The 26,438-nt window shown below is 39.0% G+C and overlaps 1 protein-coding gene across 2 annotated transcripts in view; it reads left to right on the top strand.

Annotated features, from left to right (window-relative positions):
• NBAS (NBAS subunit of NRZ tethering complex) overlaps positions 1–26,438 on the top strand; it is a 339,756-nt gene that overhangs the window by 106,403 nt on the left and 206,915 nt on the right. For both annotated transcript variants that reach the window (XM_045979111.1, XM_045979112.1), the window contains one exon: positions 20,859–20,942. In XM_045979111.1, coding sequence (XP_045835067.1) covers positions 20,859–20,942 — 84 coding nt within the window. The remainder of the gene's footprint in view (positions 1–20,858; positions 20,943–26,438) is intronic.

The following is a 26,438-nucleotide window of genomic DNA, read 5'->3' as shown; positions in this document are numbered from 1 at the left end:
TCTGGATGAAGCCGTCTACTCTAGGGGCCTCCGAGAAGTGGAATCGTGCAGCGTTTGTCTTTTTGTGGCTCTCTTATTTCACTTAGCCTAATATCCTCAAGGTATAACACACTTTCAGTGAAATTAATATTATGATTAAATACAATTTAGAGTGGCTTGCCATCTGTGGGTCATTTTTCTGTTGATGCTGCAAAAATACTTCCCAAATAAAGTAAAGGATGAAGATGAATTCTAGTTTGAGATGCAAGGTTACCATTATTGCCTAACTTCCTATGGAAAACCTTTTCTTCATCTCTTGGTGGTAAAGAGAGCGTACAAACTGAATGGAACTTCTGGTATCTCCTCTAACACTTTGTTTTCTAAATCTTGCATTTGAGAGCCAAATATAGAGACTTTTTCTATAATTACAACAACGTCAAATTTATGTCCTAAAATAACAAAGCATCAATATGTATTTTATTAAAATTCCCAGTGGGACGAATTTGATTTCAGTCAAATTGATTTTCTCTTACAACTTTATTTTATTTTATTTTTTTTTAAAGATTTTATTTATTTATTTGACACAGAGAGAGAGATCACTAGTAGGTAGAGAAGCCAGCAGAGAGAGAGGGGGAAGCAGGCTCCCTGCTGAGCAGAGGCTGAGATCCCAGGATCCTGAGATCATGACCTGAGCTGAAGGCAGAGGCTTAACCCACTGAGCCACCCAGGTGCCCCATCTCTTGTAACTTTAATCAGTAATAAATAATTTATCCTTTGATAATCAGATGAGACTGTTCCTATTCTTCATAATGGAAAGATTAGGTAGAGGTTTACTTTTTACTACACTGCAGTTTCAAATTGTTGATGCCTTGAAATTTTACATTAGTTGGTAATCTTTTTTTTTTTTTTTAAGAAATAATTTGAACTACGTTTTCGTTGAAGTCAGAGTTGACCCTAAGTGGCTTTTAAATCCAAGCTGTAAAGTATTGTTTATTTTCCTTGAAGGGCAACAGAAGACCGTATCAGAATCAATTCATGGTGGCTAAGTTTCATAGTTCTAAGGATATTCTGGAAGTTTCTTCCCCATAAGAAACATATTAATGTTTTCTTTGAAAGCAGATGCTGATTTTTGAATTTTAATCTTTTTTAAGTGAAATTTATAACAAATCATGAGTACCTTTGGAACTGATTTAAAGATTAAAGCCTTTCTATATTGCTTTATCTTATTTCATTTTCACAGAAAGAACAGTTTGAAGATGATGGAGGAGTCATTTGAGATTGTGTGATGTGAGTCAGATGTGGTTCCTGTCATCAGATAAATTAGAATGTAGTAGGGAAGATACCAGGCAGGTTAGGCTAGATAAAACTATCTTTAAAATACATGTTATAGGACGAATACAGGTAGATTTGGAGATGGGAGAGGTTACTTTCTGTTACAAAGGAGATAAATCAGGAAAGCCTTCTTGGAAGAGGGAAAGTTTGCTTTAGGTGTTAAAAGTTGAGTGTGATTTTTGATATTGGGAAGTTTGAGGAGGAAAGAGTCATCTACTTACTTACTTATTTAGATTTTATTTGTTTTTTTGATAGAGACACAGTGAGAGAGGGAACACAAGCAGGGGAAGTGGGAGAGGGAGAAGCAGGCTTCCCGTTGAGCAGAGAGCCCAATGCGGGGCTGGATCCCAGGACTTGGGATCATGACCTGGGCTGAACGTAGATGCCTAACAACTGAGCCACCCAGGTGCCCTCGTCTGAATATTTAACATGAAGTTGTTTTACCCACTCAGTCTTCACCTGGACAAAAGATGTTCTCAGTGAATTTGTTAGTTGAAATGCAGTGAATTAATGCACAGGATTTCCAGTAAACAATCAGGAATCTGGTTTTCCTTATGTTTTTACGTAGCCCACTCCTGTTCATAAAGATTTCTTTTTCTTCTCTGAAATTGTTAAAAAGCAGCCTCTATTGGTCATTCCCATTGTAATTTTGTTGTTGTAATGGAAATATCGCCTAAACTGTAGTCTGGATAGTGAAGTAATTATGGAAAAAATTGGGGCATTGCATTCACTTGTTTGATTCTCAAGAGAAAAATAAAAGTGTTTCTTTTCCCTTTAAAATTGAAAAGTTGATTAGTTATCTAATCAAAATTCAATTCCCATATGTGCAGTTTATTTCTGAACTGCTGTGAACAAAGAGCAATAAATTGGTTTGTATTTTAGGCTTGGAATAAGTATTTGGCTTTCTGTGGGGAGAGGAGTATAGAGAGTACTTTCCAAAACGGGCTATGTTGGTGGTTTCCGAATCCAAGACTAACCTGGTGTTTGGATCAGAAAGGAAAAGCTAATTGCCTCAACTGTCTGGGAGCAGGGTCTGTAGCCGGCACTGGGATAATTGGTTTGCTTGTCTCCTGGCATTTATGGGCCTGTTAGATCTTGACTCAATTAGTTCTTGTCTTTCTATTTACATAAAGCAACAAAATGCATTTAGGGTAATTTCTTTGATTAAGAAGGTGGAAATGAATTTTATTTCGAGGATTTTTTATGGCTTTGGAAAGTATGTTGATACTGATATTTGTTATGTATTTAGTATCTGAGAAGTACTAAAGAAATGAAGATGTTCTGATTTGTTGATTTCCTCTTTTGAGTTTGGAACTTTATTTTATGTTTCACATGTAATTCTCACAGCATAGTTAAGGGATAAATAGGAAAAGGATTGTTATCCTGCTTTCAGGGCAAAAAATTTGAGAGGCATTAGTAGAAATAATGTGTTGAAATAGGGAGTTATTTTAAAAAATAATTTTAGGACACGTGGGTGGCTCAGTGGGTTAAGCCCTCTGCCTTCAGCTCAGGTCATGATCTCAGGGTCCTGGGATTGAGTCCCGCATCGGGGCTCTCTGCTCAGCAGGGAGCCTGCTTCCCTCTCACTCTCTCTGCCTGCCTCTCTGCCTACTTGTGATCTCTGTCTGTCAAATAAATAAATAAAATCTTAAAAAAAATTTTTAATTGCACTGTCATTTTAGTGTATATGTAACACTGTCAAATGTTTTTAATATGGCTTAATGCGATTCAAAGTTTCTGATTTTACTTGAAATTAAGATCTATTTGAGAGGGTACTTGTTTTTTAAACTAATGAACTCTCCAAAAAATCTGTTACTAGATTCAGCATTACCTCGTGGTACAAATGATACTCTTTTCATGGAGATGAGATTTTTCTTTCCTTATTCATTTTCCTCCAAACTTTAAGTACCCTGCCCAATAATTCTGAACATGTGATCCTTAAGTAGATTATAACATCTTCGGAATTGTTGAATTACCTTAGGGAAATAGTCCCTATAATTCTTCTTGATCACACAATGTCTTTTCTAGTCAAGATTTCATTAATATGTAAATACTTGTCTGTAACAGCAGTGAATCGCTTTATCACACTATATTTAATTAACATATAAATAACCCTGTGAGACACTTTCCCAATTTCTGATATAGACAAGCCTGTTTAAATATTGTATTTGTAATAAGAAAAATTCTATTAAGAATCAAATTCATATTTCATATACAAAATCCATGCATTATTTTTTTTTTTTTTTTAAAGATTTTATTTTTATTTATTTATTTGACAGAGAGAGATCACAAGTAGGCAGAGAGGCAGGCAGAGAGAGAGGAGGAAGCAGGCTCCCCGCTGAGCAGAGAGCCCGATGCGGGACTCGATCCCAGGACCCTGAGATCATGACCCGAGCTGAAGGCAGCAGCCTAAACCACTGAGCCATCCAGGCGCCCCTCCATGCATTATTTTAAGGAATGTTTTGACTTCCATATGTACCCAATTTTAATCCCAGAAGTTTTGATACTATATGTAATAACTGTAGGAAAAAAACTCCATGACTTATGTAAATGTTGGGATCACGTGACATGGTATTGCCATCTATTTGAGGCAGAGAAGTGGACAGTGGTACTCTAGGAAAGCAAAGGCTTTTCATCAAAAACAAGGGTGTGTGTCTTGGTCCTGATACTTTGCTAGCTAACTGACACCTTCCCAGATGTGTTACATTTGGGAAGTCATTTAGCTTCTCTAAACTTGAGTTTCTTCATGTGTGGGATGGGGACATTGAGGAAGTGTCGCGACGCTCGAGTAACGTGAGCGATGTCCCCTGCCACTGTTCGGAGCATGGACGTGGCGTCCGGTGTCCGCCAGCGGTTAGAGTAGCTGAGGGTATGGCAGGGCGTGGCAGCAGCCCCAGTGTCCGTGGCGTCATGTCACAGATGTCTTCTAGTTCAAGCACATGAAGGAGACTTACAAGAGACTGACAAAGGAACAAAATGTAAAATTAGAATAGGGAGTAGCCCTCCCGACGACAGAGCGGTGATGCTCATCTGGGACAGCACCCCTTTCCTGGGATCAGGCGCCTGTGGTTCCGGATGATCAGTCAGGGGGTTGCTTAGTGAACTTTATTTCAAATGCAATTTTAAAGGTTTTATTTTCGCTTCGTATTGAATTCTGTATACAGGAAAGTGAATAAACTGTGAATGTACAATTTGGTGAATTTGTGAAGGAGTTGAAGGAGAATGACATTATCAGCGTCCCTTATACTCTGACCTGTATACCCTGTCATAGTTACCTCTTCCAAGAGGACCACTACCCTGTCTTCTGACGCCACAGCTTGGTTTCGTCTGTGAAAGAATTGGAGTGGCCTATGTGGGCTATTTTGCCTAAACTCTGGAAAAGCCTAATTAACTATTCTTACCTCTCAGCAGAGCTCGGATTTATGTTGTCTTTCAAATTAAATACTTTTCTAATGCTGGATGTACATTGGCATTTTGTCTTTTTATATTTAAAGTGTGTTTCTTATAGATAATATACAATAGGTCCTTGAACAATGTGGATGTTACAGGCACCGACCCCCTGTGCAGTCGAAAATCCACGTGTAACTTTTGATTCCCCAAGAGCTTAACTACTAATAGCCTACCATTGACTGGAACTTACCAATAACATAAACAATCAATTAACACATATGTTGTATGTATTATATACTATATTCTTACAGTAAAGTAGGCTAGGGAAATAAAAATGTTATTAAAAGATCATAAGGAAGAGAAAACAATTGCAGTACTGAATTGTATTTATAGGAAAAAGAAATCTGTGTATAAGTGGACCCACATAGTTCAACCCAGTGTTGTTCAGGGGTTAACTGTAATTGAATCTTGCTACTTAATCTGGTAATCTCTGCCTCTATGTTGTCATGCTTTGGCGATTTACATATAGTGCATAGTTTAGTATGGTTCCGTTCAAAGATGACCATCTTGGTATTTGTTTATCATTTGTTCAATTTATTCATGGTTTGCCTTTTTCTCTTTTGCTGCCTTCTTTTGAATTGGTTATTCTTATAATTCCATTTAATCTCCTTTATTGGATTATTAGCTATCCCCCCCTTTTTTTTCTTTTGGTGCTTACCCTAGTGTTTACAGCCTAGGTCTTTAACTTACAATAGTCTACCTTCAAATAATGTAGTAGAACTTCATGTATAATGTAACAACCTTACCCCAGTGTTTTTCCATTTTTTCTCTCTGCTGGTTTTTGAATGATTTTTGGTCTCTACTTAACTTTTACGTATGTTATGAACTCCACCATACATTTTTATCATTTCTGCTTTAATCAGTAACTTTTTAAAAAATTAAAAATGTCCTTTGTACTTGCACATTTCCACTGCTGTTCATTGCCTTTTGTAGGTCCAGATTTTATCTGGTATCAATTTTGTTCTGTCTGAAAGGCTTTCTTGGCATCTCTTTTAGGACTAGTCTGCTGGCAATGCATTCTCTGCTTTTGTATGCCTGAAGAAGTCTTTGTTTTGCCTTTGTTTTGGAAAATACTTTTGCTGAGTATAGGATTCTAAGCTGGCATTTTTATCCTTTCAGTTCTTCAGAGGTGTCACTCCGCTGTCCTCTTCCATTGTCCTCCATGAGGCTGGTTGTCATTCTTACCGTTTCTCTTTACATCGTGTCTCTTATTTTCTTTGTTTTTAAGATTTTCTTTAACTAGTTTTGAACTCTTGGATTGCGATGCACCTTGATGTGGTTTTCTTCGTGTTTATTCTCATTGCTGCTTATTGACTTCTTTGGATCTACACCAGATTTCGGAAATTCATGCCAATTATTTCTTCCAATATTTTTTTATCTCCTCCACCTCCCCACCTTAATACACACACTTTTTCCTGGACCATCACTTATGTGTGTGCTAGCTACTTGCTCTTGACTAACTGCAATTCATTTTTTTTCAGTCATTTTCTGCTTTTCATTTTGGATAGTTTCTATTACTATGTCTTTGTAAACTTGACTACTCTTTGCTTCTGCCATTTCTGCCCTTAATGTCATCGGTGTGTTTTCATCTGAGTGGCTGAGTTTTCATTCCTAGGAGTGAGGTTTGGACTTTTAAAATATTTTCTATTTCTATATCATGTTATTGTTGTTTCTTGGTTTGGTTTAAGAAATTGATAATTCTCCCGGTTATGGGCCATAATTTCCTGCTTTTTTGTATACCTGTATTTTTTATTGGAAGCCAGCATGCAGGTTTGTTCATCTCACTAGCTGAGCTCCTATCACTGTTGTTATGGAACCTACTTTGTCCTTTCCCATAATGCATTATTTCATCACATTGTGTGTGTGTGTGTGTGTGTGTGTGTGTGTGTCCTATAAGGTTGGCTTCTCTGTGAAGTTGATCTATGTGAATTTCTTAATTTATAATGAGTAAAATTAATTTGTAATGAGTTTCCTTGATTCGAAAACTATAGCAAGTGATCCAGCAATGCAGTTATAGGGCTAATGATTTGAATGTGTCTTGTTTATGAACAATCTAGAGCCTGTTTTTTTATTCCAGGGTCAAATCCTTCTCCTCTTTCTGTGTCCTTCCTGTCCTTCTTGTTTCTGATTGTGTGACTGAGTGTTGGTTAGGTAGTAGGAATCTATACTTCAACATGATTAGACCCATTTCCTTCGAATTCTCTAATGCTTTGTTTTCTCTTCCTGCAATCTCTAATTTAACTTTGAACTTCATGAGCCGTAGAGATGTGTTAGAATTACTTGCACCACAGATACTTAGACCATTCATTGTCTTCCCAGCCACAGCCTGTGGAACTGACATCAGAGTCTCTCTGTCTTCATTTCTGGGATTTTCGTTTCTTTAGTTGTGATTGTCTATTGTCTGCAGTGTAATTTGGCCTAGATCCAAAGAACTCATGGTGGTTAAAAGACTTGTACCGCAGCATCTTAGGGCAAACCACCTTTTGTGCTTCTTTGTTTATCTAAAGCTCCAGACCTTTCACATTTCTCTGTGCTTATGCGTGTTCACACACGGGCACGGAGCCACCTGCAGTATACGGCATCTGCGGTGTTGCTGATGGCACGGGTTCACAGTAGGAGATTGTACAGTCCATTTCAGAAACTTTAAATCAGAAAAATTTAGACAAACCCTAAAGCACATTGTCTAAATCTTTAGCTATAGAAAAAGCATATTGATCTTGAGCTGTACATACCCTGTGGTTTAGTGGTTGTTTTTGTTTATTAATTTGTTTTTTCTTCTTCAGTCCTTCAGTTCATCCATCTATCCATCCATCTGTCCATCCAGTAAGTATTTAGCAGGGTTTAAATGAATGCCAGGTATTGCTCTAAGAATATAAAAATGACTCAGACTTTGAAGGAGTGTCTAGTTTAATAAAGGAGCAAGACACAAATAAATAATTATACTTATCTTACGTGACTTTGATGGGATTATATCTTGATAAATCCATCATTGAAAATACTAAGTTGAAAGTTCATTTAATCCACCTATCCTACTGAATATCATAGCTTAGCTTAGCCTACCTTAAACCTGTTCATAATACTAACCTACAATTAGGCAAAATCATTTAGCACAAAACCCATTTATGATAAAGTGGTGAGGATCTTAGGTAATTTATTGAATACTGTACTGAAAGTGGAAAATAGAATGGTTGTATGATGACAGAAGGGTTGTAAGTAAACCGGGTGTTGTCCTTAGTGTTCAGTCACGTGGTTGACTAGAAGCCGTGGCTCATTGCCGCTGTCCAGCATCGTGAGACCATATCATACTGTGTAACACTAGTCCAGGCAAAGACCCGACTTCAAAATTGAAAGTGCAGTTTCTACTGAATGCATATCCCTTTCATGCTGTTGTAAAGTAAAAAAAATTGTAAACTGAACCATTCTAAGTTGGGAACCATCCATAATTCTGTGCAGTGATAGCAGTGATGGGAGTACATACAAAGCTTAGTAATGTGGAAGAAAGTCAGGTAAGCTTTATCTGGGAATATGATAGAAGGTTTCAGTTGTTTTTCCTCTAAGAATCACCACATTGACTGAGTCAATTAAAGACAACATTGTAAGTATGCCTGCCATGAATCAAACTTCTTTTCTATCCATTTGGATGAGGTTAAATGCTGAATTTATAATTTTTAAAAAATTTTTTTAAATAATCTCAATCCACTTTTTTCTTCCTATTGCCAATATACAACTTAGTTTCTGAAGTGTAAATTTTTCTTTTTTTTTCTTTTTGAAGAGTTTTTTTTTTTTAAAGTTAGAGTCATACAAAGCTTCGTTTTTGAAAGGAGCGTGCTGAATTACTTGACTGAATCATTTTGCTGGGCCTCTTCTGTAAGTTAGCTCCTGAAGGTGTAAAGAGGCCCCGCTCGGAATGACTTGCACGCAGACACCACAGTAGCAGTGAGGTAAATGCTGCGAGACTATCACAGCCTCAGCTCTGTAGTCTTAGTTGACTTTTATATTTCTCATTTATATATATTTTATATTTCTCATTTATATTTCTCATCATATGTTTCTCATTTTCTCATTACATTTTATATTTCTCATATATATTCTCATTGTTCAGATTATACTTTTCTTTTTTAAAGTTGAAATATAGTCAACACACGATGTTACATTCGCTTCAGATTGGTTTCAACATCAAATTAGTTTCACAGCACAACGATTCGACAAGTCTATACCTTATGCCATGTTCACCACAAGGGTAGCTGTCATGTGTCATCTTCCAACGTTATTACACCATTGACTGCATTCCTTACACGGTGCCTTTTATTCCTGGAACTTACTCATTCCATAACTATCTCCCACTACCCTTTACCCATTTTGCTCATCCCCCCACTCACCTGCCCTCTGGTCACCATCAGTTCTCTGTGTTTATGGTTTTTTTTTTTTAATTTCAATTAGCCGACATTCAGTCCATCATTAGTTTCAGATGTAGAGTTCAATAATGCATCAGTTGCATATAACACGAAGAGCTCTGTTTCTGCTTTTTTGCTTGTTCACTCATTTATTTTTTCGATTCCACATGTAAGTGAAGTCCTGTGGTATTTGTCTTTCTCTGTCTGACTTATTTCACTCAGCATAATAACTTCTAGGTCCATCCATGTTGTCACAAAGGGCAACATCTCAACCTTTTTTATGGCTGAGTAATATTCCATCATATATATGCACACTGTATCATCTTCATCCTTTCTTCCATTGATGGACACTTGGGCTCCTTCCATATCTTGGTTATTGTGAATAATGCTACAGTAAACATAGTTTACATTTTCTTTGGGTAAATACCCAGTAGCAGAATTACTGGATTGTATGGTTTTGAGGAACCTCCATATTATTTTCCACATTGACTGCCCCCATTTACATTCCCACCAACAGTACACGATGGTTCTTTTTTCTCTACATTCTTGCCAACACTTGTTATTTCTTGTCTTTTTGATTTCTAGCCATTCTGACAGGTGTCAGGTGATATCTCATTGTGGTTTTGATTTGCATTTCCTTGATGATTAGTGATGTTGAACAATTTCTCCTGCGGTTCACTAAGTTTTATATCTTGATTAAATCTTTACAGTTCTTAAAAGGTATTTTGATGTTGTTGTTGTTACTATTTGTTTTTGAGAGCTCTGATATTAGAATGAAGAGAATATCAGGGGATATGTTTCTACTGATCATTTATTCATTCACTCAGTAAGTCACGTTCTGGAACCAGGCTGTCTGGGTTCAGATCCCAGGTGCAGCTTTTTAGTTGTGTGACTTTGCATTGTTAGTAAACATTCCTCTGCTACTGTCTTCTATCCAGTAAAATGAGAAAGAGAATGTCTATCTGTCAGGGTGCTGACTTTATATATGTAGATATATGTTGCTTAGAACTTTGTATTTGTGCTCAGACATAGAAGTGCTATGTGTGAAATGCCCATTCAGTGCAGGTCTAGAGTTGGGAATATACGGGATCTTGAAGGGTTATGATGGGGAAGTCACACTGGCTGTGTCTTGAGATCTGCATAGGCATATTTTGTTGTTTCCTTTAGTTATATGAGTAAAAGGAAGATTAAAACATTCTTGTTTTCCTCCTAATCCTTTGGTTCAAACTCTCTTAGCATGATAACCTCACATAGGGTCAGGGTTTGTTAAAGTACATTGATACAATTCATAAACAGTTTGGTACATTTCATTAGTTTTGTAGTTGATAAATTCAGATGTCAAATACCTTTATCTTTGTCCTGGAAGGCTTCACTGGTTTAATTAATAGAGCAAAGATTTGTCAGGGTCTTGTTATCTTTAAGTAATATTAAATAAGAGTTTTGCTGCTATTCGGTCTAAGTAACAGAACAAGGAGTGAAATTAACTCGATTTCTCTGCTTCCCTGGTGGTGGTTGGCACACCGTAGTTTTGAGCTCCCCCCGCGTGTGGAATAGTCCCCATAGATGCTTAGTTGACTCTCAGACCTCAAATCTTTCAGTACTGTCACATCAAATATGTGTTTGCCCTTCCTGAATGAAATACTGGCAACTTTGAAACTATAGTTGAGTTTATGGTATAAATGAAAATTAATATTCACCAGTTTTGATTCACCCCCATTTCCCATAGGTGCAGTATTATAAATATGGAAATCATGACAAAAATAAATTTAATAAGAAACATTTATAAATATTTGTGTGTAGCACCACATGCCAAATGTAAAAATTGCTTCATAAAAGTTTTGGGGATTAAAAAAATGTTGTCTATTTTAGCTTATTCTTATTAAAGTGTATGCCATTGAAGTTGGGTTTGGGGATGCCTTTTTTCCCTCTAGTAACCTTCCTGCAGCAAACCCAAGTATTCCTCATTGTTCTGAGGACTTTGAATGCCTCGTCTTCAGAATTAGGGTCCTCTCTCCAAGGAATGGGTGAAGTGCTTACTGGTCAATCTTTCAATCACTGACCTCTCTAGTCATCTGTTACCCTTTGTTCTGTTGACAGCAAACACTTTGGTGAAGAGTAGCCTTTCTCACTTAGGTTTTCTGGAAGAATTTTCCTTTAAAGTTTGTGGCTTTCCCTTAAACTTAAATGATTTCACCGACTGGTTCTCAGAAATAATCACATCATCCTTTGCTTGTGGTAACAAATTTATTTTCAAACTCTGTTTTAAGCATTTGGGATAGGGATGATGCCTTGTAGATATTGTTGCTTATTTCTACCTTATAAATTGGCTCATCACTTCTCATTACTGCTTACCGTGTTGATCAGGATATACTCAACCTGCTGGTGTCAGCAGACTTTATTGCAGTTGTTAGGTATTTGTAAACACAATCATTGGCATTATTTGTACAGTGTTACTATTTATCATAAGGTAGATCTTGGATGTCACCCAGTTTACATATATCTTGTATTTTACTCCCCATGAAAACTGTCTTGCTGGTGTTAGGAATAATGATGATTTTATGACGGCTGAACACTTACCATGTATCAGTAATGCTCTAAAGTCTTTAGACGTGCTAACTTGATTCACCACAAATCCAGATGAGATTAATACTGTTATTCTTTCTGTTTTACTGATGGGGAAACTGAGGCACAGGCCGACTGAATAACTCCCATCAAGGTTACACAGCTGTGTAGGGTGGTGCCCGTCACAGAGGTTAGACTTCTAAGAGCATTGTCTTAATTGCAGTGGGTTAGAACTCAAGAAGATATTTGTCTAGTCTTGTCTTCATTTGGGGCAGATGATATTACAGTATTTGCTACCTAGACGAAGCAGCTGGGGCCCAGGGAGCAGGTGAAGTGGCTGGTGGAGGCGGGAGGAGAGTCCAGGTCCCGGAGGTGGTATTTTCGCTCTGGTCTCTCGTATACGTCGCTAACATCGAGGATACAAATGAAGTTTCCAAATAACTCCTTAATCTACTGTATTCTCTAAGTCCTATATTAGTGACAGTGAATGCCATTGGTCCAGAGGAGAACTCCCGAGTGACGCCTTTGGACAGCTCTTTTCCAGCCTGGCCTTCTGAATGACAACAGCGTTTTGACGGTCCCCGCGGAGTTTCAGACCAGTGTGATCTGCTCAGTAGCCGTCACCACAGTGTAGCTCGACGTGTGGGCTCAGCTTAGGGTTATTTCTGGTCCTTTATTTACCAGAACATTTTCTTCTATGCTAAATAATAGAAATAAATAGAACTCCACATCTTAATACCAACGCATAAAAGGTGGCAATTAGTAGTAACGCTCGGTCTGTTTTGCCTTTTGTTCCCACAGCATAGAACACGAACAAAAGAACTTTCTGTAAGTTTATTCTTGAAAAAATTTCTTTGAAATAAAACATTTAAATTTAGTGTGAGAAATAATTGGCGAGAGAATAGTCGAACATAATAGAACTCGTAATATTCTTTCCTTTCCTGCTGACACATAAATGTTACCTTCAGATGAAACCGGCAAAGTTTATTGTTTGGAATAAAACAAAGAACAGGGTTCTAATAGAATCTTAAAATTAAGTAGCCATTATTCTGTAAAGAGATCATTTAAGTTTAATTCTGTACTTCCCATTTTTTAGTGGGGGATGATGCACTTAAAATTAAGTTTTAAGACTTCTCAAGTCAAGTAGAAACAGTAAAAGACAAAGATGAACTAAAGTGAATGTACATGTTTTGTGTTTGTGGAAGTTACATTCAGAGTGTAACTTCTGCAACTCCCCAAATTTCCTACATTTCTTTAGAAGGAAGAGGTATGTTTTCTTCTAGCTTTTTTTTTTTTTTTTGAATCACAGTTTCACCTAGCCCAGTGACTGATCTACATGACTAGTATGTTTATTGTGAACAGAATTAATGAACAAGGTTTTCTCTGAATTTTATTATATGTGCTATCACTCGGCTTACCTTATGAGAGAATTCAGTGGCTACCATTTGGGCATTTGTAAAAAGGTAATGATAGAACCAGTTGGTTATTTTCAAGTGTAAAGAATGGTGAGATTTAGGGAAATACGTATTCTGAAATATTTTCCCCACCTGAACTAGAACAAGACCTGTCCCACTGCCTGGATGGACCGTGCACACTGCTGGTGTGGCGTACTCTTTCAGCAGCGGCGTGGTCTGTATTAGAAAAGTGCTCTCGCTGTCAGATCTGCGGATTCCATATAGATATATGTACTTCCTTGGCACATCTGTTTTTAGGAACAGATTATCCCCTTTTATTGCTTTATGCCAATTTTGAATTTCTGTGATACTTTTGAGAGCACTTTTTGAAAAAAAATTAAATATAGTTGACAGTATTCACTTAAAAAAAAATCTTTGTGCTTTGATTTAGTAATTCAGGTAACACATTATTTTCGAGTCTGCTAAATGCCAGGCACTATTTTAGGTATTGAGGATATGGGCAACAGACAAAACAAAAGTTCTACGCTCAAAGAATTTATATTCTGGGTAGGGAGAAGATCGTGTTTTTGAAATGCAGTTATTTGAAGCATGATAAAAAATCTACCGTATTTTTATAGCAAGTATTTTAAACTCCTAAAATTTGTTTTAAAAGAGTGTGCTTTGCAGAAACATCCTTTAAGAAAAGAGCAGAAAGAAAGTTTTTGTTCCTTTGCTTTTATGTAAGTGTTGGTGATCAGACCTAAGGTTCCACCATATTTGGTAGAGGTTAGTTTCGTCATATTAGTAAACTATATGATATTGAGTTTGGTTTTTATATTGTACTTTAAATATGCATGTAAGTGGTCTTTATTGGGTTGTCTGAGTTAAATTTCAGGAAGGCTCAAATGACCCTCTACCAGCCACCTCTGCGTCTTGCCTTGTGGCTCTTAGGTATGAAGCAAGGGGATGGTAGAAATGAGAATGGATGGATTTGCTGTTGGGGGCTATTTTGTAGCCCCGGTGCCCTTTCTGGAGGGGTGTACTAGCTAGAAGTCTAAATTGTGGATTCTAACTTGTGTTGAAATCTTGGCGCTGTCATGTAATAGTTTTACGAGGATGGGCACATTTACTTGGGCCTCAGTTTGCCCATTATAATATGAGGAAGAGACTGTCACCAGCTACATTAGATTGGTAGGACTAAATGAGGTATTGTAGGTTCAATGCATTTCATCCTGTCTGGTCCATAGTAAGAGATCAGTAAATGTTAAAGATAACTGTCACTGATCATCACAGATACACTAATAGTAGTACAAGTAGTACTATTATTACGTCAGTGGTGCTCAGCACATTTAGAAACATTTAGTTATGCTTTGCCTTGAAAATGCAGCAGAAATCTTTTATTTTTTTTTATTTTTATTTTTTTATATTTATTTTTATTTGTTTATTTACAGCATAACAGTGTTCATTGTTTTGGCATCACACCCAGTGCTCCATGCAGTACGTGCCCTCCCTATTACCCACCACCTGGTTCCTCAACCTCCCACCCCCCCCCCCCCACCCCCCTGCCGCCCCTTCATAACCCTCTGGTTGTTTTTCAGAGTCCATAGTCTCTCATGGTTCATCTCCCTTTCCAGTTTCCCTCAACTCCCTCTCCTCTCCATCTCCCCATGTCCTCCATGTTACTTGTTATGCTCCACAAATAAGTGAGACCATATGATACTTGACTCTCTCTGCTTGACTTATTTCGCTCAGCATAATTTCTTCCAGTCCCGTCCATGTTGCTACAAAAGTTGGGTATTCGTCCTTTCTGATGGAGGCATAATACTCCATTGTGTATATGGACCACATCTTCCTTATCCATTCATCCATTGAAGGGCATCTTGGTTCTTTCCACAGTTTGGCGACCGTAGCCATTGCTGCAATAAACATTGGGGTACAAATGGCCCTTCTTTTCACTACATCTGTATCTTTGGGGTAAATACCCAGCAGTGCAATTGCAGGGTCATAGGGAAGCTCTATTTTTAATTTCTTCAGGAATCTCCACACTATTCTCCAAAGTGGCTGCACTAACTTGCATTCCCACCAACAGTGTAAGAGGGTTCCCCTTTCTCCACATCCTCTCCAACACACGTTGTTTCCTGTCTTGCTAATTTTGGCCATTCTAACTGGTGTCAGGTGGTATCTCAATGTTGTTTTAATTTGAATCTCCCTGATGGCTAGTGATGATGAACATTTTTTCATGTGTCTGATAGCCATTTGTATGTCTTCATTGGAGAAGTGTCTGTTCATATTTCTGCCCATTTTTTGATATGATTATCTGTTTTGTGGGTGTTGAGTTTGAGAAGTTCTTTATAGATCCTGGATATCAACCTTTTGTCTGTACTGTCATTTGCAAATATCTTCTCCCATTCCGTGGGTTGCCTCTTTGTTTTGTTGACTGTTTCCTTTGCTGTGCAGAAGCTTTTGATCTTGATGAAGTCCCAAAAGTTCATTTTTGCTTTTGTTTCTTGGCCTTTGGAGACATATCTTGAAAGAAGTTGCTGTGGCTGATATCGAAGAGGTTACTGCCTATGTTCTCCTCTAGGATTCTGATAGATTCCTGTCTCACGTTGAGGTCTTTTATCCATTTCGAGTTTATCTTTGTGTACGGTGTAAGAGAATGGTCGAGTTTCATTCTTCTACATATCGCTGTCCAGTTTTCCCAGCACCATTTATTGAAGAGACTGTCTTTTTTCCATTGAATATTTTTTCCTGTTTTGTCGAAGATTATTTGACCATAGAGTTGAGGGTCCATATCTGGGCTCTCCACTCTGTTCCACTGGTCTATGTGTCTGTTTTTATGCCAGTACCACGCTGTCTTGGTGATCACAGCTTTGTAGTAAAGCTTGAAATCGGGTAACGTGATGCCGCCAGTTTTGTTTTTGTTTTTCAACATTTCCTTAGCAATTCGGGGTCTCTTCTGGCTCCATACAAATTTTAGGATTATTTGCTCCAGCTCTTTGAAAAATATCGGTGGAATTTTGATCGGAATGGCATTAAAAGTATAGATTGCTCTAGGCAGTATAGACATTTTAACAATGTTTATTCTTCCAATCCAAGAGCATGGAACAGTCTTCCATCTTTTTGTGTCTTCTTCAATTTCTTTCATGAGTGTTCTGTAGTTCCTCGAGTACAGGTCCTTTACTTCTTTGGTTAGGTTTATGCCCAGGTATCTTATGGTTCTTGGTGCCAAGACGATCTAACAATTGTGAATATCTATGCCCCCAATATGGGAGCACCTAATTACATAAGAAAACTATTAATCAAGATAAAGAGTCATATTGATACGAATACAATAATAGTAGGAGATCTTAATACGCCTCTCTCAGAAATAGACAGATCATCGAAGCAGAAAATTAATAAAGAAATAAGAGCATTGAATGAAACATTGGACCAGATGGACCTCATCGATGTATACAGAACATTCCACCCTAAAACAACAAAATATTCATTCTTCTCAAGTGCACATGGAACCTTCTCCAGAATAGACCACATACTGGGTCACAAAGCAGGACTCAACCGATACCAAAAGACTGACATTATTCCCTGCATATTCTCCGATCACAATGCTTTGAAACTGGAGCTCAATCACAAGGAAAAGTTCAGAAGGAACTCAAACACCTGGAAGCTAAAGACCACCTTGCTTAAGAATGCTTGGATCAACCAGGAGATCAAAGACGAACTTAAACAATTCATGGAAACCAATGAGAATGAAGACACCTCGGTCCAAAACCTATGGGATACAGCAAAGGCTGTTCTAAGGGGGAAATACATAGCCATCCAAGCCTCCCTCAAAAACATTGAAAAATCCAGAATACACCAGCTGTCTCTACACCTTAAAGAACTGGAGAATCAACAACAAATCAAACCAACTCCACATGCAAGAAGGGAAATAATCAAGATTAGAGCAGAGATCAATGAGGTAGAAACGAGAGATACAGTAGAACGTATCAATGAAACTAGAAGCTGGTTTTTTGAAAGAATCAATAAGATGGATAAACCATTGGCCACACTAATCCAAAAGAAAAGAGAGAAAGCCCAAATTAATAAAATTATGAATGAAAAGGGAGAGATCACAACTAACACCAAGGAAATAGAAACAATCGTCAGAAATTATTACCAACAGTTATATGCCAATAAGCTAAGCAACCTAGATGAAATGGATGCATTCCTGGAAAGCTACAAACTCCCAAAATTGAACCAGGAAGAAATTGACAACCTAAATAGACCGATACCGATATCTAGTAATGAGATTGAAGCAGTGATCAAAAACCTCCCAAAAAACAAGAGCCCAGGACCTGACGGATTCCCTGGGGAATTCTACCAAACTTTCAAAGAAGAAATAACACCAATTCTCCTGAAGCTGTTCCAAAAAATTGAAGCAGAAGGAAAACTTCCAGACTCTTTTGATGAAGCCAGCATTACCCTGATCCCCAAACCAGGCAAAGACCCTACCAAAAAGGAGAATTTCAGACCAATATCACTGATGAATATGGATGCAAAGATTCTCAACAAGATCCTAGCAAACAGGATCCAGCAGCACATTAAAAAGATTATCCACCATGACCAGGTGGGATTCATCCCTGGGTTGCAAGGTTGGTTCAACATTCGCAAATCAATCAGTGTGATAGAACACATCAATAAGAGAAGAGAGAAGAACCACATGGTCCTCTCAATTGATGCAGAAAAAGCATTTGACAAAATCCAGCATCCGTGCCTGATGAAAACGCTTCAAAGTATAGGGATAGAGGGAACATTCCTGAACTTCATAAAATCTATCTATGAAAGACCCACAGCAAATACCATCTTCAATGGGAAAAAGCTTGCAGCTTTCCCGTTGAGATCAGGAACACGACAAGGATGCCCACTCTTACCACTCTTGTTCAACATAATATTAGAAGTTCTAGCAACGGCAATCAAACAACAAAGAGAAATAAAAGGAAGAAGTCAAACTCTCTCTCTTCGCAGATGACATGATTCTTTATATGGAAAACCCCAAAGACTCCACCCCCAAACTACTAGAACTCATACAGCAATTCAGTAACGTGGCAGGATACAAAGTCAATGTACAGAAATCAGTGGCTTTCTTATACACCAACAATGAAAATACAGAAAGGGAAATTAGAGAATCGATTCCAGAAATCTTTTATTAACTCAGGTTTCTTCAGGCCTACCTTTTAGAGTGTATTTCTGAGCAGAACTTGTCATTACTACATGTTTTGATAAAAATAAGTATGTTTTCGTACCCATTTCTGTTCAGTGAAGCTTAACAAAGTTTTATAGCTTTCTAGTCTTTAAATACCAAATGAATATTATTTTGCTGAGCATCCCATGCCACCATTAATCATTTCAGTAATAACCCTTGTATCTAATATGTACTTTGTATAGAAAGTACAAATCTCGACTTGTGGATACATTTTTCTAAAATTCTTTTTGAAAGCATTTTGTGTAGCTATGGAACCGTGTCTGCCTTAATTAGAAAAGGCAGTAATCGTTTGTTCATTTCTTTTTTTTTTCCTTCCTTGTTCTTCAATTCACTGCTCTAATTTATTCTTCTGTTGGAAGAGTAAGCATTATCATCATCATTGTATCCTGTGTTCTTTACTTTCCATTTCAGTAGCCTGTGATAAAGTATTAGTTATTGACGTAGAGGGAAATAAAATAGTTTTTTATTTGGTGACAACTGAAATAATGTGATTTTGGCATCTCTGCTGAGTAATCATCCATGTGACGCAGAAACTTAGCTGCCTTCACAAATGTATCTCTGATATAGTTTGCGAGGACATTACATGCTGGCTGCCAAGTGGGTAAAACACTGTGTTTATAAAATAGGGAGTAACAGGGGTGCCTGGGTGGCTCAGTGGGTTAAGCCGCTGCCTTCGGCTCAGGTCATGATCTCATGACCCGATCTCGAGCCCCGCATCGGGCTTTCTGCTCAGCAGCGAGCCTGCTTCCTTCTCTCTCTTTCTGCCTGCCTCTCTGTCTACTTGTGATCTCTCTCTGTCAAACAAATAAATAAAATCTTAAAAAAAAAAATAGGGAGTAACACATTTCTTCTTGTCTGTATCTAATGGGGAGCTTTGACTTTGGAGAATTTGCACCAATAATAATCATTGGACAGGGATGCTGTTGATTGATGGACGGCACTGCCCGTTCTCAGACCTTTCAGCTTCCGTCTTCTACCTGAAACCACCCAGTGGGCTCCTGTTACCTCCTACGTGGGGACTAATCGCTTCACTGACATTATATTCAAATGTTTACAAAGTGTTTCTTGGGCAAGGCATGTTGTGTTACCTTGTCAGAGAAGAAAATGTGAAATACAACTTATAAAAAAGTGCAATCCTTTCCCTGGGCTATGTTAAATTTTAGAAAATTGCAACTATTATTAATACTGAGAAACAGGAGGGAAAATGTTTCATTGAACTAGAAAGTAGGGCAATTGAAATTTGTTCTTAAAATTTTTGTCTTCTTAATTCAGAAGGTTTCAAATGTCATGGGCTTATAGAATATGATAGCTGAAAGGGGCCTTCAAGGTAATGTTGGAAGTGTTTCGCTCTAGAAAATCCTGTGCCGGAGACTACAGGGCTAGGTGCGAGGCTGCCAGGTTTCTGTTCTCCGTGCCTCCCGATGCGTGTGGCATGGTGCTCCGCTGTTACCACACTCCACTGTCCATATCTCACTGTTCTTTCTGAACTTATTCTTAATTCCATCCTGCCAGGCCTTATTTTTTCCCCCTTTCTTAGTTTTCCTCTTCATTTTTTAGTGATGCACTTTCTTTCCAGTTTTACTGAGAAATAAATGACGTACATCCCTGAGTAACCAAAGGCACACAGCATGATGGTTTGATTTCCATACAGCATGAAATGATTACTGCAGCATATGTTCAGCTAACATCCCGTCATCTCCTATAGATAAAATATAAAGGGAAGAAAGAGAAAAAGAAAAAAAAAGTCCGCTTTGTGATGTGGACTCTCAGGATTTGCTGACCTAACAGTTTTCCCTGTATCGTGCGGCAGGGTCAGCTCTCGTCATCATGTACATTACATTCCTAGTACTGCTTCTAACTAGAAATCTGTACCTTTTGATCATTGAGTGTTATTTTCAACCTGCAAAATCATTTCTCCCCTCTTAAAAATGACCTGACCTCCAGGTCTGTGCTGTCGTATGTGGTAGCCACTATTTAAATTTAAATTAAACTTTTATGTGGCTATTTAAATTTTGATTAACACTAATTAAAATTAAATAAAGTTCTCTTAGCCATATTTCAAGTGCTTAATACGTACGCACATAACCCCTGGTTATTATTAGTGGATAGAGTAGTTATAGAACATTTCTATGATCCTAGGAAGTTAGACTATAAGATTTTTGAGGGCAAAGGGCCATGTATGTTGATAATAAGAACATAAAACTTAGGCTCTTGATGTTTTAGAATGTGTGAATGAATGCACACCCATGCTGTCCTTTAGTTCCTTGCCACATTTTTAGTTTTGAAATAATATCCTTTAATTGGACCATTTTCTGATTGGAGAGAATTCAACAATTTGGTATTTTCCATTTACATGGTATCTATAGTATGTTGCTTGGCCCACTTAATATACCACAAGCAGGAGTGGAGATTTAAGGTTATAGAAATACTTTTTGCATCATGTTCCTTGTGCAACCAATCATTGAGCTAATGTAGTATTTTAAATGCTTTTTTTTTTTAAAGTTACAATGGTGACTCCTTGGTGCTTATTCCTTGGCATGAACACAAACACCGAGATAAAGATTGGTGCGAGGAGCTGGAGTGCAGGTAAGGATGATCCTGTGTGAGGGACCCTCATTTCTCCGGGATGCATGATGCATGTGAGGGACCCTCATTTCTCCGGGATGCACCTGTCGAGGTGGTGTACGGTAGGTGACCATACACTTGATAGTCCCTGGTTTGCAGAGTTTGAGTGGAGTTGTTTTAAACATTGACTTACTTTTACTCAGTTACATTACAGTTCTTTTTTTTTAATGACTTTTTAAAAAATATTTTATTTATTATTTATTTCAGAGGGAGACAGAGATATTGAGAGAGAGCAAGAGCCGCAAGGAAAGGGAGAAGCAGGCTGAGCAGGGAGCCAGGTGTGGGGCTCGATCCCTGGACCCTGGGATCATGACCTGAGCCAGAGGCAGATGCTTAACTGACTGAGTCACCTAGGTGCCTACATTGCAGTTTTTTTAATGGAAGAATACAAAGTATTCTAAAAAATGATCTTGATATACCAACTCTTTTCTTGTTAAAGTATTCCCTTTCAGTCTTTGACACATAGAAATAAAATTTTCATGGTTGTTTTTATGGTATGCACACAATTTTGTTTCTGATTCAGTTTGAATTTTTATTTTTGTGAGACTTAACCTTGGAAAACCTCAGAACGTGGAGTCATCCACTACCGACAAGGGGGCGGGAGATGAGGTGTGGGGCTGAAAGCGTTCGAATTCCTTTTTTCTCATTCCTCAAAAGTCAGGTAAATGGTCCTTTGCCATCTCTCCTTCCACGTTTCCTCTGCATGAAATCAGAGGTTAATTTTTCAGATTCATGAACTGAGGCTAAGAACCTTCAGATTGATCCAGAAATCCTCCAGATTCCTGGCACCAGGCACAGCATAGGATGGGGTCGGAGTGCTAGAGTTGAACATCGGAGCATTTAGTGAGAACCTATGTTCTGAACGTTGAAGCTTTGGTTTCCTGCCACCTCCTAGCTCTGGAGTGTAGACATATTCCCCAAGCAGAAGTTTGGAGATTTCTTTTCTGGAGAAATGGAGTAGCCTCTGAGAAAAGGCCTCTAGGGGCGCCTGGGTGGCTCAGTGGGTTAAGGCCTCTGCCTTAGGCTCACGTTATGAACCCAGGGTCCTGGGATCGAGTCTCGAATCCGGCTAGATGTCTGGGCTCTCTGCTCAGCAGGGAGCCTGCTTCCACCTCTCTGTCTGCCTCTCTGCCTACTTGTGATCTCTGTCTGTCAAATAAATAAATAAAACCTTAAAAAAAAAAAAAAAAGAAAAGGCCTCTAGATACTTACATATTGTTCCGAAAGCTCTGTGCATTACGAGGTTGCTGTCAAGTCAGCAAACGGACAAGTCCTGCCACAGCCCTGGAGCTTCCTAGATGTCTGAGGACAGGCGCCGGCAGGTGGCTCATGTAGAAAATGGAACTGAAAGTCAGAGACCACAGAAAAAGAAAACTTCAAAAATTAATACTGCCCAGGAGATAAGAGAAGATAGTACAGTTGTGAAGTAACAAAAGGATTTTATAAAATAGGAACAAGGAACTATGAGAACTTTAGGAAAGAAAAAATACGATAGTTGGTGTCTAAAAACTGGAAGGGTTGAAAAATAAAAGCAAAGTACTTCCTCAGAAAGTAGAATAAAAATATTATAGAGCTAGATAAGAGAGCAAAGATAAAAAACAAACCTAATCTTCAAATTATAGGCATTCTAGAAAGAGATGACATAATAGAAGTGAAGAAATTTATAAGAAACATTTCAAGCCTATTATTTAGAATCGAAGGCCAGGAGTTTTCAGATTGCAGTGCCCACTGCACCAAAGCATACCATCACGACCTTCCAGAATATCCGGGCTGCAGTCTACCCGAGAGAAAAACATATTACATAAAAGGAAGTTTGAATTAGAATGACCTGAGATATCTCCAGAACAGCAATAGAAGTTAGAAGAGAAACTTCTGGTGGAAAATCTTTTTTGATCAGTATTCTTAGATCTAGCTAAAATCATCAATCAGGTATGAGGTTAATCATGTAAGGTCTTGTAAAATTTACCACCCGTGTACATCTCATTTCAGGAAGCCATAGAAAATGTGTTTTATTAAAATGAAGGAGTCAGTGGAAAAAAAGAAAGCCATTAGATTCAGAACTGGGCTCTAACATAGGCTGTGGCAACGGGAGGGCCCAGGATGACAGCTGCGTTCTTGTCGGGTGAGCGAGCAGCCATCACAGACTGGAAGGGTGTGGATGGCTTCAAGAGTCTGCTCTCTTGGAAAAATTTTAAAAATGGGACAGGAATATTACCTGTTATATTTGACTATTGGGAAGAATCTTTATATTCTTTCATATTTTGCTGTTAATACATCTTTTAGAGAGTTTGGGAAACATAGCAATAGATGCATAGACACTTGGCATTTATTAACTCCAGAAAAGAACAGTCGTTGTGATAATGTACTGCTTGGCTCAGGAGACGAGGATCATAATCACATAGTCATAATAATGCAAATAATTAGTGGTTTAATCGAAATTGTGAAAAGAGTGGAAGAAAAGAAAAGGGGAAGTGGATGGTTGTGGTTTAAGACAGCTGAATAGCACAGAGGGTAGATCAATCAGAAACAGGCGCAAGTACGTACCGTTCAGATGCGTAGAGGAAAATCCAGGCAGATGGCTGACAGACATGAACGTGGCATAGCCCGCGGCAAGGATGGTGGTCGTGTGGACTGTGCATGGAGCTGCTGGCTTTTCATTTGATAGGGGTCTTTTTGTGCTTTTGGATTTTTGAAACTCTTATACTGTCTGATAAATGATAAAAGCCCTAAGCAGTAGTGTAATCATTTGGAAGCTCTCTTAATGTTCCTGGTAACGTTAGCTGTTTCCTTTCATTTTATTGTGATTTGGATACCTGAGATCATGGAGTAAGTAATTCTTACTTACCTTTTTTACTCCAGTAAGTTTTAGTGTAGTGGCAGTTGAATGTCCTGCTGTGTTTTTGCCGTTTGCTTTTTAAAAGTTATTTTTAAGGGTACCCGGGAGACGCAGTCAGTTGGGAGTCTGGCTCTTGGTTTCGGCTCAGGTTTTGACCTTGGGGTCGGGAGATCACAACTCCCTGTCGGGCTCTGTGCTGAGCAGGGAGTCTGCTGGAGACTATGCCTCTGCCTCTGCCCCTCCTGCTTATGCTCGCTCTCCAAAATAAGTAGATCTTCAAAGTTTTTAATTTAGTTTTCATTTTTTAATCAAAGTTGTATATATTTGCAAGTAGATTAAAGAGCTAAAATTTCTACAAAGCTTGTTGTTTAAAAAAAAAAAGGCAAAGCCCAAACCTGAAGCAATTACTTTTAATTCTTTCAGATGATAGTTTTGCTATTAACTCCGTATCTCGGAATAACAATTGTGTTGGTACTTGATTCCTTAGTCCTGGCCGTTAACTGTGGGCTTCCTAAAACGGAAGGTAATGGTGAGCACGTACCCTGCTCCTCCTGAGCGTGCGTGTGACATCCTTCTCCCCGCTCCCTTTAACGATCTTGTGCTGTCATTTCAGGGGAGTTGCGGGGGACAGTGGAACTTAAACGTGGGGTCTTCAGCAGCCGTATTGAATTAGAAGTCATCACTTAGCAGCTGTAAGGAGAGGTTGAAGAGGTAGAGAAACTGATGATGGTGTGAGGTCAGTGCCGGCAGGCAGGGTGATAGGCAGAGGCGTGGAGAGACTGTTGACAGGTGAATTCTCTCATTTCCAGACGGGCTTTTGAGAGAGTAGCGCGGGCAGAGAAGCGACCCATCCATCCCGTGCTTTTTGGTTCCCTGCAGCCGCGCTTTTGTGTGATTCTAAGTAGATGAAAGGCATGAGGGCATTTCTTTTCTGACCAGCTACAGCAGGCTGAAATGTAAGCAAGCTTGCTGTGCCAGAACTCCCAAAACAGAAAATGAAAAGTCAGGAGAAGTTTGACAGAGGAAAAGATGCTTTTGAAGATGGTACAGATTTTCAGGATTACAGGACGTATCGTGTTGCTGTTTCACTTAATTGGTGTCTATCCTCTGCAAAGCAGATGCAGGTCCTGCTCTCGTGAAGTTTATACTCTGGTGGGAAAAATGGTCCTGCTGTACATGACCGACGTGATGGGTGCTCGGAAAGCCCAGGCCGGGGGGTGTGGGGAGCATGTCACAGGGCGATCACTACTTGGAGGCGAGCAAGGAAGGTCGTCCTGGCAAAAATCTTGTGAAATCTGAGATTTGAAGAATGAACAGGATTTCATTTAGCCTCGTGGAGGACAAGTTTGGCAAAAGAGAGGGGGGTGTGTGTCCCAAGCAGAGAGAAGAGCATGTTGGAAGAACGCTCAAGGCGATGTCCCCTTCGAGGACTAAAAATAAAGACCTACCTTGTTGAAGGAGCCAGAACAGAAGTGAGATTGGCACCAAGATGAGGCTAGAATATTTTACAGCAGATTTACAGGGTGTAAAAGTAGGCACGGGGATGATAAAATCAGGTTTCTGTTCTTATAAAGATAACTATATTACCCAAGGAGATCCTGAATTCAGTTTTGATCTTGTCGCATTGGAAGTGACTGTGAAACATGGAGGAGCAAATAGGGAGATTTGGGGGCTTCTGAGTGGAGTGTGGCTTGGGGGTCAAAAGTGTCGTTATTTTGTGTGCGATAGCTCATGCCGTAGTCAAAGGCGAGATCAAGGGAGAGTCCGGCGTGTGCAGCTGGGAGAGAGCTGCACTGGGTGTGGCGAGGGGCCAGGATGCAGGGGTCGGTTGGAGGAGGCTAGTCCGATGGAGGCAACCCAGAAGGAGCCGCCAGGAAGATGAGAGAAGGCAGACAGCCCCACGTACCAGAGTGAGGGAAGCCAGTTTCTGGCAGGAGAAAGCAGCGAAATTCTGTCCGTGGTGAGAGGGAAATATTAAGGACTGAAAAAAGTATCAAAGGACCTCAGAGTTGCTCATGGGTATTTTTTCTCTGGTAAAATGGGCAGCTTTAAAGATTTCAGGGGGAAATGTGACTTTTTTTTTTCCCCATGACAGTGAGGGGGGAAAACCACCGGTGAGACTGTTAATGGAGTTGTGACACCTGCTGAGCGAAGGGGTACCAGTTACAAGCCCAGCGGGTTGTCTGAGGCCTGGGACTACAATGCCCAAGTCTTTACAGGCTTTGTCTGCTCGTATATTCCAGCTGCTGATAATTCCAATAAGAATCCTACCTGTAGGGGCGCCTGGGTGGCTCAGTGGGTTAAAACCTCTGCCTTCAGCTCAGGTCATGATCCCGGGTGCTGGGATCGTCCGGCATTGGGCTCTCTGCTCAGCGGGCAGCCTGCTTCCTCCTCTCTCTCCGCCTGCCTCTCTGCCTACTTGCGATCTCTCTGTGTCAAATAAATAAAATCTTAAAAAAAAAAAAAAAGAATCCTACCTGTAAATGAAAAATGAAGCACCTGCTCCGGGCCACACGATCTTCTCTGTGTATATAATTTATATTATTTTGAATACTCTGGCATTGTATTCTACCCATTTTATATGACTAAAAAAGAGTCTGAGATTATGCTTAGTTCAGTAA

Source organism: Meles meles, chromosome 15 (assembly GCF_922984935.1).
Source record: "Meles meles chromosome 15, mMelMel3.1 paternal haplotype, whole genome shotgun sequence".
Lineage (NCBI taxonomy): Eukaryota > Metazoa > Chordata > Mammalia > Carnivora > Mustelidae > Meles > Meles meles.
Note: the sequence above shows the minus strand (reverse complement) of the source record. Positions and strands in the feature narration are given on the sequence as shown.